The following is a 17,883-nucleotide window of genomic DNA, read 5'->3' on the forward strand; positions in this document are numbered from 1 at the left end:
TATCAGATCAGGTTTCTTAAAATATCAGTCCATATGTCCCTGTTTTCCAAGGACAGTTTAATATTTGTCCTAAAGAGGAATATCCTATTTTGGATGATGAACTGTTTTATTTGGTCACTTATACAGTATCCACATTAATTGTCCCACCATAAATGTGATCCCTTTATTCCAAATTAGTGTTCTCCCCAGTGTTTTCTCAGGCACCTTAGCCACATGGCAAAAATATATGTGTTTAGGGGTGCCTGGGTGGCTCAGTGGGTTGGGCCACTGCCTTCGGCTCAGGTCATGATCTCAGGGTCCTGGGATCAAGTCCCGCATCGGGCTCCCTGCTCAGCAGGGAGCCTGCTTCTCCCCCTCCACCCTCTTGCCTGCTTCTCTGCCTACTTGTGATCTCTCTCTGTCAAATAAATAAATAAAATCTTAAAAAATATATATGTGTGTTTGAACCCAGAGGGAGCAGGGGGCTCTGGGAATACATTATATGCGTATATTACTCATCTTTCTCTCCTGTTTTCTTTTGGCCTTGTTGCTTTTCTTTGCCTTAGCGCTGCATCAGTTTGGCTGTTGGAAATAAGGAAGAGCATGCCATACTACTCTGTAATTTCTTCCTGTATTTCGGAAAGAAAGCCTTGGTCCTCCTGGGGACCTCAATGTTGGAAGTAAGTGCTGGAGTTAATATTTAAATAGTGTAAACAAAACTAATCAGCCACCATCTGCAAATTTAAAAAACACCAACCCCAGTTTTCTGTCTTTTCACAAGCTAATTGGGGAATTTCATGCACAACCAGTTGTTTAGTTAAGAGGATAATGTTGGCTCATCAAAATGACCACAATGTAAAGAAAGGCTTTCCTTCACTTTTCTTTGTAAAGCTGTACTAATAACAGTGCTACTTCATGGGGTTACTAAGATAGTAGATTACATAGTGAATATGTGACATTGAGAATGGCGTCAGAGCAAATACTCAATAAATGGTGATTATTGTGGTTGTGGTTGTGGTGATGTAATAAGAGTTATAGCAGGAGTTGTAGGGGTGCATAACTATCATCACCAGCATCATGTTTCTACCTTTCTAATAATAGATTTAAAGATCCTTAAGAAATATTTCTCCCTATTCTTCCTTCCTCAGTTTTTAGTCATACAAGATGTGGGTCTGAAATTTGTGTTTACCTACCTGAAATTTTTACAATTATATGCTCCTGCATTCATACCTCCAGAAAGCTATAGTCTTTCGGACTGTTTCCCGTTCCGCCATGAGTGTCTTGATAAGGGTCAAGATTTTCAGTCTGGTTTTAGTCTTCGTGTTATGATCACTTATTTCGCTATATTTTCTTGGCATGGCTTATTATTTCTGCCACATTTGCAAGCTAAAAGGCTGTGGTTAATTCCCCCCTCGCAATCCCCCATGTAGTTTTTGTTTTTTTGGTTTTTTTTTAGATTTTATTTATTTAACAGAGAGAGAGAGAGAGAGATCACAAGTAGGCAGAGAGGCAGGCAGAGAAAGAGGTTGAAGCAGGCTCCCTGCTGAGCAGAGAGCCTGATGCCATGCGATGCGGCACTTGATCCCAGGACCCAGAGATCACAACCCAAGACGAAGGCAGAGGCCTAACCCACTGAGCCACCCATGTGCCCCAACTCCCGTGTAGTTTTATGTGCCACTAGATGGCAGTGAACAGTTGACAATATTTCAACAAACATTTGTATTTATGCTGATGGGTCAGTAAGGGTGGGGGGCACCTGGGCTGTGTGTTTCACCTTGGCTCTGTGGCTAAAGTGAAGCCTCCTCTTTACTGTAAAGATGAGTACAGTCATAAAGAACAAGAGCTTTGGAGACACCAGGCTATACAGCAGAGTATAGTAAATAGAGAGAGAGAATTTGTGTTTGGGAGTCAGTCAAAGAGGGGTTAAAACCCAACAATGCCCTTTACTAACTGTGTATGATCTTAGCTTATTTACTTCTCTGAGCTTCAGTTATGCTCTCCCCAAACAGGGCTAATGTCATTTACGGTTACTCTAGACAAGTCCCTCAACCTCTGACTCTGTCTGAAACATGGGCATAATGATCACCCCATCTCAAAGAATTTGGAGTGAATGCAAGTGAAAAATTTCATATGAAGGCAGAGCACGGTACCTGGTGTACATAAATTCCCATTAAATGATCAGTAGTCTTTATTATTACTACCTGAAATTGTTATTCTTTTCTAAGAAAACTTTGCACTTAAAAAGGTGTGTTTAGAACAGAATAATAATGACCACTTTTATTCCTCAGATTGTTTCCTATATACTTTCTCTCTAGTGTCTAACTTCAGCTCTTGTTCTCAAAATTAACTTAATGGCTTTTTAACTTCTCTTGGCTTTTTCAGAGCCTCAGGCAAATGTCCATTTCCTAACTCTGCGTGGGGTTCCCCTGCAGTCCCCAAGTATATTCCCCTCAAAGGAGGGCTACTCCATATAGTGCCTTTGTGTAAATTAGGCCAAAGTATCCCTACCTCAAAACACTTCAGGACTAGCTGTTGGGAAATTTTCAGGGTATGTGGGTGTTTCAAGAACAATGTTTTATTGCTATGAGGGTACACTCTACAGGGATGTACATGGCAGCACCAGCTCTAAAGTTCTCTTATTTGAATCTTCATTCTAGCCTGGGCCTGAGGATTTCTGGAGCTTTGGGGTTTTGTTTTGGTTTGGTTTGTTTTGGTTTGGTATGGTTTGCTTTTCGAAAAGACTTTGAAGCTCAGAGAAGTAAAAAAGACTTATAGAAATCAAAAATATCACATACTTAATCATAATTTTCACATACAAAAATGACTTAAGTCAAACACCCACCAAACATGACTCAACTCTTTTTCCTCTTATAGGGGCAAGTGGCTTATGTATTAACTCAAGAAACTGATGAATTTTTGCTTTGGAATCCATTAACTGGGCAATGTCACAAGCAGATCGACCCATTTTGTCCCTTACAAAGTGTAGATTGTTTGTTTGATGATGGAAATGTAAGTATATGGGAGAAAAATCTTATTTTGCGTTATCTCCTCAAGAGTCAAACAGTGGTCCTCTGCCCTGGCTCTACATTAGAATCATGTGGGAAACTCTGAGGAAACTTCGGATGTTCAGTTAGAATCCCTGGGATATGAGGCCAGGGAAATCCTTTATCCATAAAGTTCTTCAGGTGATTCTGTAGCACCTCCAAGACTGGGAACCAGTAATCTAATGTTCACATACCCCTTGAATCTCTTTACCTCCTACCTCAGAACTGCCTTTGGCTTCTACCACTTCATTTGGTAGTAGCATTGTAAACTTCTGCTGCATCCTAACCGATAGGGGTTTTGTGCTCCCATATGCCTATACTGATTTAATGTTAATGTTTTAATAGGTCTGGTTTAATATTCAACAAAATAATACACCAATGGCTGTACATTTTGACTATTCAAAGGAAAGTTTCTGGAAACAGTTGCTTCCAAAAAATTTCCAAGGGACAAAAGCACATACCATACAGGTAAATTATATTCTTTCAGGTATATCTATATGAAAGTTACTGTTGGTTCTAATCTTTACCAGTCATGCCAGCTCTTGTTATGTTTATATTGCTGGTTGCATGTTGACTTACCTGGCAATGTTAATAAAATCTAGTTTTCTTTGCTATTCAGCCTGAGTTTGGGCTACTCTGATCATACTCCTCTACTTGGAGGAAAGAAGAGTTGAGAAGAAAGTATCATCTCAAATGTGAATTTAGATTTTAAAGTAAAAATTTTTAAACAGTTATTCTAAAACTGAAAATATAATGTTAAGATGGTATAGTAAGTTTACTTTGACCTAACCCATCTGCTCCACATCCATGGCAATGGTAAAATATAAAAATTGAAAAATAGAAGGCTTATCTGGGCTCCAACCATGACGATCGTCTCATGGACTAGAAACAGGACAGAAATACTAACAGTGAGTAGGGCTGAACAAAAGACAGCAGCAAGATCCGAAAATGGTTCATGAAATCCGGGATCCAGAGCCAGTCTCACTTTTTGGGGCCAGGGGCTGTGATGGGGTTCCCTACTTCACTATTCTTGAAAGGAGATGGGGAAGAAAAGCTGCAGATCCACTGCCTGGGTCATAAGAGGCAGGAGCTGGAAGCACAGACCTGAGGTCAAGAACAGACTAACGAGCAGATGGCTCAGCCAGTGGATCGGCGATGTCTTCAGTGTCACTCTGTGAAGGCACCCCAGATGTCACCTCAGTGGCTGTTTCTGGATTGAGGAGCATGGCGCAGCAGGGTGAAGGCAATTGCAAAATCAATAAGAGAGGAAAACGATAGTAGAAAAATAGATAGAAAACAATTCACAGAAACAGAAACCTGAATGCTCAGTCTCACTTAAAATCAGGGAAGTACAATTTAAAACAACAAAACACTACTTCACAGGTATAAGATGGACCAAAGAGATTTTAAGTAGGATCATACCAAGTGTTGGCAAAGAAGCAGAGAAATGGTGGGTCGGTAAATTACTAGAAATACTTTGGAAAGCAATGTGATGATATCTGGTAAAGTTGAAGACGCTCGACCTTGGACCCACCAGTTCAACTTCTAAGAATATACCATAAAGAAGCAAGCACAGGGAGACAAGTACAATGACGTTCACTGTAGAATTGCTCAAAATAACAAAAAAAGATGGAAGGAAGGAAGGAAGAATGGATGGATAGATGGATTGACTCATCCACCAGAAAAAAGAGTACATGAGTTATAAAGTACTCATACTATGAAATCTTCTATATAGTAGTAAAAAGAAAAAAAAATTTACACTAGTTCCCAACTTGAACTGTGTATCCACTGTATCAGGATCTCTGAGGATGGAACTTGCATACCTGTGTTATTATTTAAAACTCCCTGGGGGGTGCCAGTGTGCCACCAAGGTTGAGAACCACTGTACATCAACAGGAATGAATATTTTAAAAGTAATGTAAAGCAAAATAAAGAGTATGTGAAGCGATACACAGAGTACAAAATCACTTATATAAAGTTTGAAAACTATGTGCTGTTTATGTATGTATAGACACATAGTGATAATATAGAAGCATTCATAGGAATGATAAATGCCAAATTTAGGTTAAAGGTTACCTTTGGAGACAAAAAACAGAATGAGATCAGGGAGCAACATACAAAGTATTTCAAGTCTATCTGCAATGTTTTACTTCTTTTAAAAAAATTAAATATGGAAAAATGCAAATATTAGATAGAGGTAAGTGGTAGGTATGTTGAGTGGATGTTCGTTACATTATTTTCAACGCTTGTCTGTGTCTTTGAGGCATTTGACAATACAAAAAATGCATGGTGGTTGCGGGGAAGGGATCAAATCAGTACCAAACTGTATAAAGAATGCCCCCCCACCATCTTTTTCCCCGCTCTCTAAGAGATAACTACTCTTACTAGTAACTTGTGCATCCTTCTAAACATTCTCCACGTGTTGCAGGCACATATGTAGTTTTTATATTTCCTGTTTGTAAAGTCATTTTAAAGAAGGGGAAATGTGCTTATCTCTCTTGAGCAAACACTTTCAGCATCCACTGACCATGCCTTGCTCTTCCCCTCCCAAAGCTGTGACTGCTGCCTTGCTGTCTCTTGGGGAGGAGAACGGTACATTTAGAGATGAGGGGTTTTGTTTATTATTCATCATTCTATTAGGCATTTTGTGAATGTTTCTTGTGTGCCTGCTCTGAGCCAATGCTAGGTCAGGCATCGGTACCACAAGGAAAAGACACGTCTCACAGTCCTGGGACTTAGGTTCTCAAGGAGCAAAGAGAAGGACTCCAGTCCTTGCAGGACAAAGCTGTGAATAAGATTAAGGAAGAAATGTTTTGCTTTGTTTTCTTGTTAAGAATGGCTCCATGTTTTATTTTTATACCAAATACACCTTTTCAAAATGCTCTTACTGCTCTTGTCTCATATGAATCCCACACAAGCCCTATACGGTCAGTAGGACTGCCATGGTCACCTCCAGTAGCCTATGTGGACACGGAGGGACCCAGGGACTGATATGTTGTCCCGATGGGTCCACAGTCTCCACAATTATGCTCCTCTCCAGGAGATGCCTGCATTTATTTCGAGAATGCCACACACCTTCTTTCCCATTTTGTAATATTTAATTTCTGTATTAAACACTTGCAATTGGCCTTGAAAAAAAAAAAAAAGATTAAGGAAGAAATGAGTGTGCTTTGGGAGCACATAGCAGGAGGACCTGAACGGAAGGACAGTTGCTAGGGCTTCCTGGGGAAAGGGGATGACAGGCAAAGTGAGGAGAATGAGCAGGAGCTGGCCAAGAGGAAAATCAGGGTGGAGACCAGTGCAGCAGAGAGAGGGCACAGCAGGAATGAAGACCTGCAGGGCATGGAGGGGTGGGTGGAGCAGCGAAAGGCCAGCTTGGCCATGGAGGGAGCAAGACAAGCTCAGGGGTGAGCAGAGTTCTACTAAGGATGTGGCCCTGTGTCTCAGGGCAGTTGGAAGCCAACAGCACTGAGGCAAGGCTGCCATGATCACAGCTGTAGTTTTTTTAAAAGCCACTTTGGAGGCTCAGTCATTAAGCATCTGCCTTTACCTCGGGTCATGATCCCTGGGATCAAAACCCCATATCCATCTCCCTGCACAGTGGGAAGCCTGCTTCTCCCTCTCACACCTCCCCTGCTTGTGTCCCCCCCCTCCCAGTCTCTCTCTCTCTCTGTCAAATAAATAAATAAAATCTTTTAAAAATTAAAAAACAAAAACAAAAGCTAGAGCATGGATATGAAACCTTTTGCCAAGTTGAATCTATAGATCTAAAACTCAGAACTGCATTTGACTTCTATCTCTACTGATTTTTTTCCTGTGGGTTAATGGCCCTCAATCTTCTGTCTTGCCACACACGTGCCAAAATAAACTTCTGTCTTCAACGAACACTGTTTTTTATCGCCACTGCAGACATAAATTTGAGCGTGTAAAATGAGCATGTGGGTACTCAGAGATGAGGTTAACAGGGAAAACCTCTTGAAATTTTAAAAGATATGCATTCGTTGAAAGAAAGGGGCCTTTGCCAAAAAAAAAAAAAAAAAAAAAAAAAAAGGAAAGTGGACTAATACCTCATAAACTTACCAAGTTAACATAACCCAGGCCTCTTTTTCACGACTGAAGGTGGCCTCACTGATCCACAAGAGTTACCTGTTGGAGAGTGGGGCAGGGGAGGGGAGTGGAGGTATTGGAGGGTTGGACAGTGGTTGGTGACAGCATTCGGTTTACCTGTCCTGTCTGGGAGAGCTGGTGACCCTGCACCATGACGCTGGAGTTTGTAGCTCCCTTTCTCCAATGCCTCCCAGCCCTGTGCCTGGGACTGTTCTCACATCTATCCACCGCAGGCGGTGAAAACAGGGCTTGCTGAAACACAGAGTGCTTGGCCTTTCTGATTCAGTGGACCCTCAGAGTTTCTGATTCAGTTGATGCCCTGTGGGTGATGAAGTCCCAGAACCTAAGTCAGGTTCGGTGGGGTGAGGAGGTTCGGAGCCGACGACTAAAGAAAGAATTCTTAAGACATCGTTGGTGCAAAAGGTGATTTATTAGAGCACGGGGACAGGGCCCGTGGGCAGGCAGAGATGCGGCTGCCCCGGGTTGTGAGGGGTGGTTGGTTATATACGCAGGAGTTGGGTAGGTGAGGACAAAGGGCTATTGGGGCAAAGAATACTATCAGGATATTGAAGGCTTAGTTACTATCAAGTAAAGACAATTGAGAGTCTCCTGGTGGAATGTTACATTCCCGCCATCAAACATCCTTGTTAATGAGATTTAGGTTTAGAAGAAATTTAACTTTATTTACTTTTCCTTCTACCTCCGCCTCCTTCGGTTTTTATGGAGGGGAGGGTGACACTAGGCTTGAGAAACTGAGTTCTGTGTCTTTGGAATTTGGGCTATTGATAAGGTAACTTCTTTGTTTGTAAATCTCAAGGACATTTGCAAACCAAGGGAGACTCCTGTCTTGTAGGATTGTGATCTTAGCAAGTTAACTATTTATCATTTTATAGCAGTCAGGGGTGCCTGAGGAATGCTACACCTATGGAGGGGAGCGGATGGAAGGGGGGGGTGCAAGGCGCCAGCTCTTGCTTTGTCCTCAGCCAGCCTCCTGCTCCCTCATCATGGGGACTGAGAAGTTGTATCTCCAACAGGTTCCCACAGATGAGGTTGCTGGTGTGGGGAGGGGGCACACTTCAAGAACCACGGGCTTAGATCACCACATGACAGATTGAATCTTCTCAATCACTCCTGAAATATTCTAGCACCTAGAGGTTTATGAACTGTTGCCCTCTTTTTGTACAATCCTCTGTCCACTTGTGTCCCTGTCTTTACAGCTGTCTCTATTTCTCAGTTCAGGAATGCCCAAAATAAAAATGTCTGAACCTAACCCCTCCTTCTTGTTCAAGTGAGCCCTGGGAAATCAGGCAGGGAGGGCTGGTTTGGGTGGTAGACATAAGGAGTCCTCTCTTAAAGACTCCTACAGCAAATCCTGTCAGGTAGGGTAGGGAATATGGGGGGAGTGTGGTAGAGCTTTGCTCTCTGCTGTTTTTATAGTGTCTGAAGCAACAGCTTGAAGCCAGGAAAGATTGAAATGGAACACACACACACACACACACACACACACAAGCATGCACGCATGCACGCACGCAAAACAAAACGACCTGGCTCCTGCGAGCTGAATGAAAAGGATACTCAAAGAAGGAAGAAGAAAACCATCTTAAAAGAGCAGTAGTTACAGTAATACCTGATTTATTGAACAATATGTGCCAGGCTTTGCGTGTTTATTACTTTATTTCAAAATCTTCACAAGACCCTAGGGAAGTAAGTACCATTATTGTCCCTTTTTTAAAGATGTGGTAACTGAGACTCAGGTTAAGTAAGTTCACCAAGACCCCAGTTAATAAGTGGAAGAGACTAAAGCAGCTGCCAAAGATTATCTGGTATCATCAATAAACATGTCAAATGCTTGTTTGAATAAATGAATGTGGGCAGCAGATCTGTCTTACACAGGAAAAATATCTTTGTAAATCCATTCCTCATCCCATGCTCTGGTAATGTAGTATTAAAATTGTAGGATTAAAACCGAAGGAAACCCTGTGATCCGTGTTTTACCTTTGTGCCTCTGTAGTGGAGTGATTTTGCCACCTGAAAATAGTTTGGGTCCCCCCATTATAATTCGCACTCCGGGGGTGACTGCGATGTAAATGAAGATGGTCTCCCTAGAATCTTTGCTAACTTTCAACTGTCTATATATTTCAGCCTGAAGAAATAATTTACTGTGAGACTAATAAAAGCATGATAGAAGATCTAAAGAACAGGTATGACCTTTGTTTATATCTTATTCTCCCAAATCTTTCAGTCCCCCACCCACCTTTTAGTCTCTAACCCAGTCTTTTAAAATACCCGTTTAATTCAGCCATAGAAGCAGGAAATGGAGTTTACAATAGTTTCTTCTGAGCCAGCTGTCTTTTGATCTGTGCATTGAAAAGCAGCCCCTCTACCATTCCAGAACACTCCTTAAAAAGACCCAAGTCAAGAAATGGTTACCTCTGGAAACATTGTGGGGCTGCTGTTGGGAAGTTCTCGACACAGACACCTGTTGACATTACAGTAATAATAATAACGTGGTAGCTCATACTTCTTGAAAGTCATGAAGGTAAATGGCCCACCAGTTGGAATATGGAAAAAACATCCAAGTTGGGTGGTAACATCGATGCTGCCCCACCCCCACCCCCTGCACTGTCCCCATTCCCTTACACACACATACACATAATTGTCCAAAGGAGTTATTCAGTCAGGCTGAACAAGTTTGTCAAAGTCACAGACTTTGCAGCAGTCCTTACTCCTACTCCAGATGTGTCAGAAGCTCCTAGATCTTACTGCCTCTAATGACTCATGCTGACATAGTAGGCTGCTGCATAAGCTGCTACCAACTGATCAAAACAAAGCATGACAAAAATAGTTTTGCTACTCTTATCTCTTCTAGCACACAACTCCCACCTTTTATTCCCTTCCTTTCCCCCCAATTCTTAACAAAAAGAGGAAGAAGTGAGGTAGAGCTTCTGTTTGTTTTTTTTTTTTTAATTATTATCAGAATCACTTCTAGAACTATTTAAAAATACAGATGCCAGGGTCCCAGACCAGACCTGTTTAATCGATATCTGGAGGTAAAATATGTCGATTGATGATTCTGATGCTTAGCCATCACTGAGATTACAAACTCCAAACTGATCAGTTACACCACAGACTCAGCCCAGAGGTGACTCCCAGTGGTTTTTGTTTTTGTTTTAAGATTTTATTTATTTATTTGACAGACAGAGATCACAAGTAGGCAGAAAGGCAGGCAGAGATAGAGAGGGAAGCAGGCTCCCTGTGGATCAGAGAGCCGGACATGAGGAGCAGAGAGCAGGACCCTGGGATCATGACCCGAGCCGAAGGCAGAGGCCTTAACCCACTGAGCCACCCAGGTGCCCCTTTGTTTTTGTTTTTAAAGCAGACACTGATTCTCTGCAGGAGTGAGGCTTCCCAAGTGGGCTCCATCAACCAACTTGCACTGTCTTTGGAATAGTCTACCATCAGGCACTGTTCTAGGGACTGAATATACAGGCACACATCCCTGCCCACACAGAATGCACCTTCTAGTAGACAAACCTAATCATCATACTTATCTGTCCATGCCTATTTCTTTCCAACTCGGCTTGCTGAATTAACTGATCTAAGAAATCCATTCCTGCTAACATCAATCAGACCAGGTATCGGAACTTTTGTAAATGCAGCTTCTTGGAAACGCAATGTTTTATGGCAGGGGAGGGTCCTGGGGAATAAGGCTGTCAGTCCAGTGACCAGATAGTAGACAGTTGTCCCATCACACCCAGTAGGCAGGTGCCTACAACACAGGTAACTAGAAAAGAGCTGTGCCCTTGAGATCTCATTGTTGGTTACCCTGTGAAGCTTCTTGCTTTTCCAAGCCAAGCAAGAGCCTGCTTCTCCCCAACTTAAGTGATGTGAATGATGGCAGATATACTTAGCCAGAGAGGACTGGTTCATCCTAAATCAAAAATATCATTCTCATACTTGAGTAAATTGCCAAAACTCTTATCCCATTTATTAAACAAATTGTAACGGGTCATAAACTAATCTTCGCATCCTTACATTAGGATTGAAAGGACTCTGAAATGTAAAATGATGGAATGGCGACCTAAACAGCCAACACGTTGGAATCGACAATGTACTTATATTTTGCGAAAAATCCTTCCTAAACTAGAACTTAGCACTGGAAGCTTTGTTTCATCTGAAGAAGAGAGTGAATTTGAAAGACTACTACAATTTTATTTGGTGTGTATACGATTTAGTGCATTAATAATATTTGTTTTATCTGTGTAATTCATTACCAGGTAAGAGTAACCTTAAATATCCCTGAAATGCTTTTTTTTTCTTGATCCTAGATGATAGATGATATAACATTAAAATACATTTATTTATAGACTAAGAAATTTCAAATATACTGAACAACTATTACCATGACCACAGTGCATGACATTTTCTTGCACTCAGTCATATGTTGTATGTTAAATAAACCACAACCTCTGGAAAGAGACGACCGAAAGGAAATCACTTGCAACTGAGAAATTGAAAGATGATCCCATGGTGATGGTAATAGAATAGATTCCCTGTCCTTGGTTTTGGGCAAGAGGATCCAGAAAAGATTTAATATCTTTTGTAAGCAAAATACTCCAAATGTATGTAACCAGCCTGGGCTTCTTTCCTGACCTCCGTTCTTATATATTTACCAACATATTTAATGTCATCCTGGATAGTTAAAAGGCATCTTAAACTCAACAAGTTGATAATCAAACATGGTGGGCATTTGGTATATTGCTAGAGCCTCCTTCTTTGCCCCTATCTACCTCCAGCTCTGGGCATCCTCTCATTGACTCTTCTCTATGGAACTGATCCGTGTTTTTGAGAACCCTACTTCTTTCCCCCTACTACCCCATAGACTAGGAGATATCTCCTAGGGAAACCCTCTGAGAGAAGAAAGGAAAGAACCTGTAGGGAGTTCAGGACTTAGGCTGTCAAGAGGGGATCTGCAGGTGCTATTTATTAATGAATAGGGAGGAGGTTGTTTTGTTTTGCATTAAAATAGAATTAGGGATAAACAGAACCAAAACAATATAAGCCAAGGTTTAAAACTTAGAATTTCTTTGTAAAAGTACCTGTATGATAACACACAGTCATAATCCTGTGGCTGGGATTCAGACTCTGGTTCAACCACTCACCGGCTTTGACCAAGTTACCTAATTTCTCTATACTTTCCACCCCATTGGGCAAGATAAATGGGGATAAAAATAGTTATCTGGTTTGTGGTTATGGTGAGGATTAACCACAGCACTCAGCACTCAGCAAGTGTTTACAAATGTTAAACATTATTTGCATTCTATGTGCCAGGCATTGTGTTAGGCCCTGGGCTTATGATCATAAGCAAGGCAGATACAATCTTGTGCATTCACAGACTATAAGCTAATGATCAGAGCAGAAAACATATAATTGCAATATATTTTAATTATGTAAGTTAGGAAAGGATAGCATCTTACTGCAACCACATGGGAAGGACACATGAACAGATTCAAGGATCAAGAAAAGCCTCCTGAAGTTGCAGGAAGAGGAAAGAGGTTTATGATTGTTGTCTGTGTATTATTAAACAGATAATGTTACGTAGGACCATGTACCATAATCCTTAAATCCTGTCACATGGTTGTCACTTAAGAAATATGAACTGAGGGGCATCTGGGTGGCTCAGTGGGTTAAAGCCTCTGCCTTTGGCTCAGGTCATGATCCCAGGGTCCTGGGGTCGAGACCCACATCGGGCTCTCTGCTCAGCGGAGAGCCTGCTTCCCCCTCTCTCTCTGCCTGCCTCTCTGCCTACTTGTGCTCTCTGTCTGTCAAATAAATAAATAAATAATCTTAAAAAAAGAAAAATATGAACTGAATCAATATTAAATAAATTGTCCCATAATGATCACTTAAATACCTCATTTGTAGGACCAAGTAATTTTTTCACTGGCCGTCTCCTATTCTAGATAGTGTGCAAGTATGTGGAGTATTGAGTGTGCAGGCTCTGGTATCAGCTCTGGCTCTGCTCCCCTCTCTCTGGAAAGTCGGGATTATAGTAGAACCTACTTCATAAGGTTGTTTGAGGATTAAATATGTATGTGAAGCCCTTAGTATTGTTCCTAGGACAACATAAGCACCTATAAAATAACATTATTTTTTGAGGCTTTTGTAATATTTTTGCATACAGTGATTCCCAATTACCTACATAATTATAGCATGGGTTTACACGTTATTCTGTCTTTTGTCTAGGTCACAGGATTTCCTATCCAGATGCCATACACTGATGTCCAGTCAATTATTGATGCTGTGTATCAAACTGGAATTCATTCTTCTGAATTTCCCCAGACAGAATTTGCTCTAGCTGTATATATTCACCCCTACCCAAACAACGTATTATCCGTGTGGGTCTATTTGGTTTCGTTAGCTCGACATCAGTGAAAAGGAAGAATGGAAAAGGAAAAAAAAATGTGTTATGGGCCCTTCACCAAGAACAATCAAGACTTTTCTGGTACTTTAGGACTTGGCTACTTATCTTCAAGACCACCCAAGTATGAACCCAAATTTTGGTTCTTTTATAGAGTTGGGTACCAGGGAGACTCACTCCCTGAATCTTTGAGAATGAGTGTAAATGACCTCCCCACTGGAGACCTCTACAAGGAGAATACTTTGGGCAGTCTGGTGGACTTAGTCACTGTCTACAATAAGTCTTACTATGGTTAAAAAAAAAAAAAAAAAAAAAAGTGATCCTGGATCCTGGCCCCTCCCTTTGAAGCCAATATTATGAAGTTGTAGGCCTCATACCACCTCCAGCAAATCACCAGGCGGCCTTGTTGAAAATGCAGACTCCTGCATCCCACCTAAGACCTACTGAATCTGAACCTCTAGGCGTGGATATCCAGAACCTACATTATTGTAAAAAAGACCCCCAGATCATTCGGATGACCTGTTAAGAGTGAGAACCCTGCTTACAGAATGTTGTCATTACCAAAGTGAGTTTGGCACATCTGATACTGGTTATGATGCCGTTCAAGGTGGAAGGTATCCAAGTACAACCATGAGATATTGTTACTATCATTACTGGGTCATTACTAGATACTGCACTAGGAAAATCTGCCACATTGGGCTGAGGACTAAGGCCTGCTTCTGGGGGCTTCCTAAAAGTTTTTGCTTGGGATGCTACTGACCTGACGTTTTTCCAGCTCCAAATATTTTGAAGGGCTACCCAAGAAGCTCTGTCTGGCATGCCTTCCTGATTCTGGGAGAAAGGGAGGAAATGATCTTACCAAATCTCAAGGTCCCTTGTGCCCTTAGTGAACAGCCTGCCATTCTGTCCCTGACATTTTTCTGCCGCTTTCCTTTCCCCGGTGGCTCCAAGGAGACCCATCTAAATCCTAGGAGCCTCTAGAGAGAGTAAACGGGGATTCAGAAGCATTGCACTTTTTTCTCTTTAGTTGTTATGTGCTTCATTAATATATATATATATATATATATATATATAATACTTCATATATTATATAATATATATTTATTTCCTTAAATGTTACAGAACAACTTATTTTAGAACTTATTTTATGTTCTTTGAATAAGAACAACTTATTTTAGAAAAACCAAAGGAGACAGATGTCCAAAGCTTGATGAGAACAGTTTTATAGGAGGTAAAAACTAGAGAAGGGAAATTGACCCCTCCCAGTGCAGAAGAGCAGTAGCTTCTTGGGTCAATCTCACAAGCAGAGACCCCAAGTTCAACACTGAGGAACCTCAATCTGAATTCTCTCCCGCAGTGTACCTGCATGACTGAGGCCAGTGGTGTTAGTCTTGCACCAAACTTGAGATTACTAGAAGAGATGTGGGTGAAGAGAATGCTTCCTCTCCAAGGTTAGGACCTGATTGTGTGTGTTCTCTGGCATGCATATGAAAATTAGGGTTTTTGTTCTTATTTGAATGTTTGTATTTAAACGCTATAGGAAGTTTTGGTATTAACACATTGTTTTGTTATTAACACATATCCCACATTGACTGGGATAGCTCAAAATGCTATCAATGGAAAGACAAGGTTACCAAAAAGCCACCGAACTCATGCAGTTCATTTCTGTGGCACTTTCAATATTTATATAACTATTTTGCTAGTTGTTTATGGTTTTTGAATTCATAGGCCACGTTTGAGTAAGAGAAAGTGTTCATAGGCAAACATAGAGGATCCTTCTGTATCATATGCATTTCTTTTTTACAAGTATATGAATTTCTTAACTAAAATTTTTTTCCTTAAAATTTTGAAACTGTAATGACCTATTTTTTTTTCATTTGACAATTTAAAAATACATGATTTTACTTTTAAGTTTTTAATTCCACTTAGTTAACATTCAGTGTTGTATTATTAGTTTCAGGTGTACAATATAGGGATTTAGCAATTCCATCCCTCACCCTGTGCTCATCATTACAAGTGCTGTCCTTCACCCCCATCACCTATTTAACCCACCCCCTCACTCACCTGCCCTCGACTAACCATCAGGTTGTTCTCTGTAGTCAAGAGTCTGTTTCTTGACTTCTCTCTCTCTCTCTCTCTCCCATCCTTTTGTTAATTTGTTTTTTTCCTTAAATCCTACATACGAATGAAATCATATGGTATTTTTCTTTCTCTGAGTTATTTTACTTGGCATCCAAGTTGTTGCAAATAACAAGATTTCATTCTTCTTTTATAACTGTATAGTAAATATTCCATTGTATACATACCTTCCACATCTTCCTTATCCATTCATCAAGCTACTTTCATATCTTGACTATTATAAATAATGCTGCTATACATAGAGGGGTGCATGTATCCTGTTGAATTAGTATTTTTGTATTCTTTGGGTAAGAACCCAGTAGTTTCGTGATTTAGTAGCTTAGTGATTGCAGAATTGTAAAGTAGTTCTATTTTTAACTTAAAAATACGTGATTTTAAATGTAACATTTAATTTTAAAGAGTTCTTTAAATCATTCCACAAATAATAATGGGACATCCCTTATGTACCAGACACTTCAGTATGTGCTTGAGTACAGTGAAAAGACAAAGGTCCTGCCCCTGTGAGGCTTACATTCTTCATCAGAAATGGACCATAAGCAAATAAACAATAAGTAAGTGAAATAATGTCAGTGTATATTCAGTGCTACAAAGAAAATATCAACAGGATGGCATGATAGAGAAGGACTCTGGTGAGGTTGGAGGGTATAAGCAGAGTAGTTATGGAAGTCCTCTCTAAAGAGACAATGTTAGAACCAAGATTTAGAAGATGATTTATCAACTAGAATTGCATTCAGTTGCATGGAACAGAAACCTAATCACAGTAGCTCAAGCAAACAGGGATTACTTTTCCACAGAACTGCCAAGTCCAGAGGAGGCAGTTCAAGTCTGATGCAATGGATCTGTGATATCATAGGTGAACTAGTCTTCATCCATCCTCTAGGGAGGCATCTCTAGGGAGGCCTCTGTCTACTAGCTCAGTGGCTCTCAAACTTCATCATGCTCAAGACTCACCTGAACAGCAGTTGACATGGAATCCTGGGCCCTCCCCTCAGAGTTTCTGATTCAGGGGTTTTGGGGTGGGGCCCAGTGAGTTGCATTTGTAACAAGCTCCCAGGTGATGCTGGGACTGCTGATCTGCAGACCACAGCTTGAGAATCTTTGCTTTAGCCTCACAACCTTTTCCATGGCAAGAAAATGCAGAAATAGAAGGGGAAGGTCAAGGACGCAGCTGGTGTATCTCTTTTAAAAAGCTTCCCAGGAGGCCATGCCTAGTAACTTCCACTTACTTCCCATCAACCAGAATTGTATCACTCCTAGCTATAGGGCAAGCTGGGAGATCTTGCTGTCCCAGTAATATCTGTGTTCTATTGTTAAGGAAGAAGGTGAGGGTGGCTTATTGGGTAGGCATCTGTGACCTCCACAGATGAGAGGAAGCCAGTAGTGCAAACCTCTAGCAAAAGCATATCCAGCAGAACAAACTGCAATTGCAAAAGTCTTGAGTTCAGAAAGAGATTTACACAAGGAGGAGACAGTAAAGGCACACAAAGGTGGAGAGGTAGACAGATCAGATCACATCACTCATGGTAAGAAATTCAGATTTTATTTCATGTACAATAACAAATCATCGAAAGGTGTTTAGTAACCGAGTATTTTTCTTTTTCATGTTTAAGACTACTTTAAAAATTACTTCTAAAGATACTCATAATTTTATGTAAGTGCATAAATGTGATCATATTTTTTAAGTGCAGCTTATTTTTTTCTTTCTTTTCCCTCTTCTTTGCTTAGGTCCCTACACCACTGTTCTCGCCCCTCCTCCATCCACATTATTCATCTAATTCACCTGCTTACCAACCAGGGATGCATCCTTCCACTTAGCATCATTCTCAGATATACATATGTACAGACGTGTGTGTGTGTGTGTGTGTGTGTGTGTTCCTGTCTGTTTTATAAAAATAGGACCATATTATGTATGCTTTTCTCTATGTTGCTTTGCTCCTTCAGAAACAGTAGAAATACCTCCAAGTGAACTAATTCCTATTTCTTAAAGAATCCTTAGTATTCTCAAGTGGGGGCAGAACCACCACATACATTTCAGCAGTTTATACACCACACAACTCAGAATTTATGTGCCAGAACCCCTGGAGTTGTGTAGTATGTGGTGGCCTTGGTTGTGAACATAGTAGGGTTCATTCAGCATTCTCCTATTGATAGGAATATCTTTTGATCTAGTTGGTCGAAGTGTTGTTTAATTTT

At 40.8% G+C, this 17,883-nt stretch overlaps 1 protein-coding gene across 1 annotated transcript in view; it reads left to right on the top strand.

The window, feature by feature from the left end:
• CC2D2B (coiled-coil and C2 domain containing 2B) overlaps positions 1–13,565 on the top strand; it is a 109,430-nt gene extending 95,865 nt beyond the window's left edge. Inside the window, exons 29-34 of the mRNA XM_059398221.1 lie at positions 546–659; positions 2,854–2,988; positions 3,369–3,491; positions 9,273–9,331; positions 11,171–11,348; positions 13,377–13,565. Coding sequence (XP_059254204.1) covers positions 546–659; positions 2,854–2,988; positions 3,369–3,491; positions 9,273–9,331; positions 11,171–11,348; positions 13,377–13,565 — 798 coding nt within the window. The remainder of the gene's footprint in view (positions 1–545; positions 660–2,853; positions 2,989–3,368; positions 3,492–9,272; positions 9,332–11,170; positions 11,349–13,376) is intronic.
• Positions 13,566–17,883: the final 4,318 nt, after the last annotated feature.

Source organism: Mustela nigripes, chromosome 4, assembly GCF_022355385.1.
Source record: "Mustela nigripes isolate SB6536 chromosome 4, MUSNIG.SB6536, whole genome shotgun sequence".
Taxonomy (NCBI): domain Eukaryota; kingdom Metazoa; phylum Chordata; class Mammalia; order Carnivora; family Mustelidae; genus Mustela; species Mustela nigripes.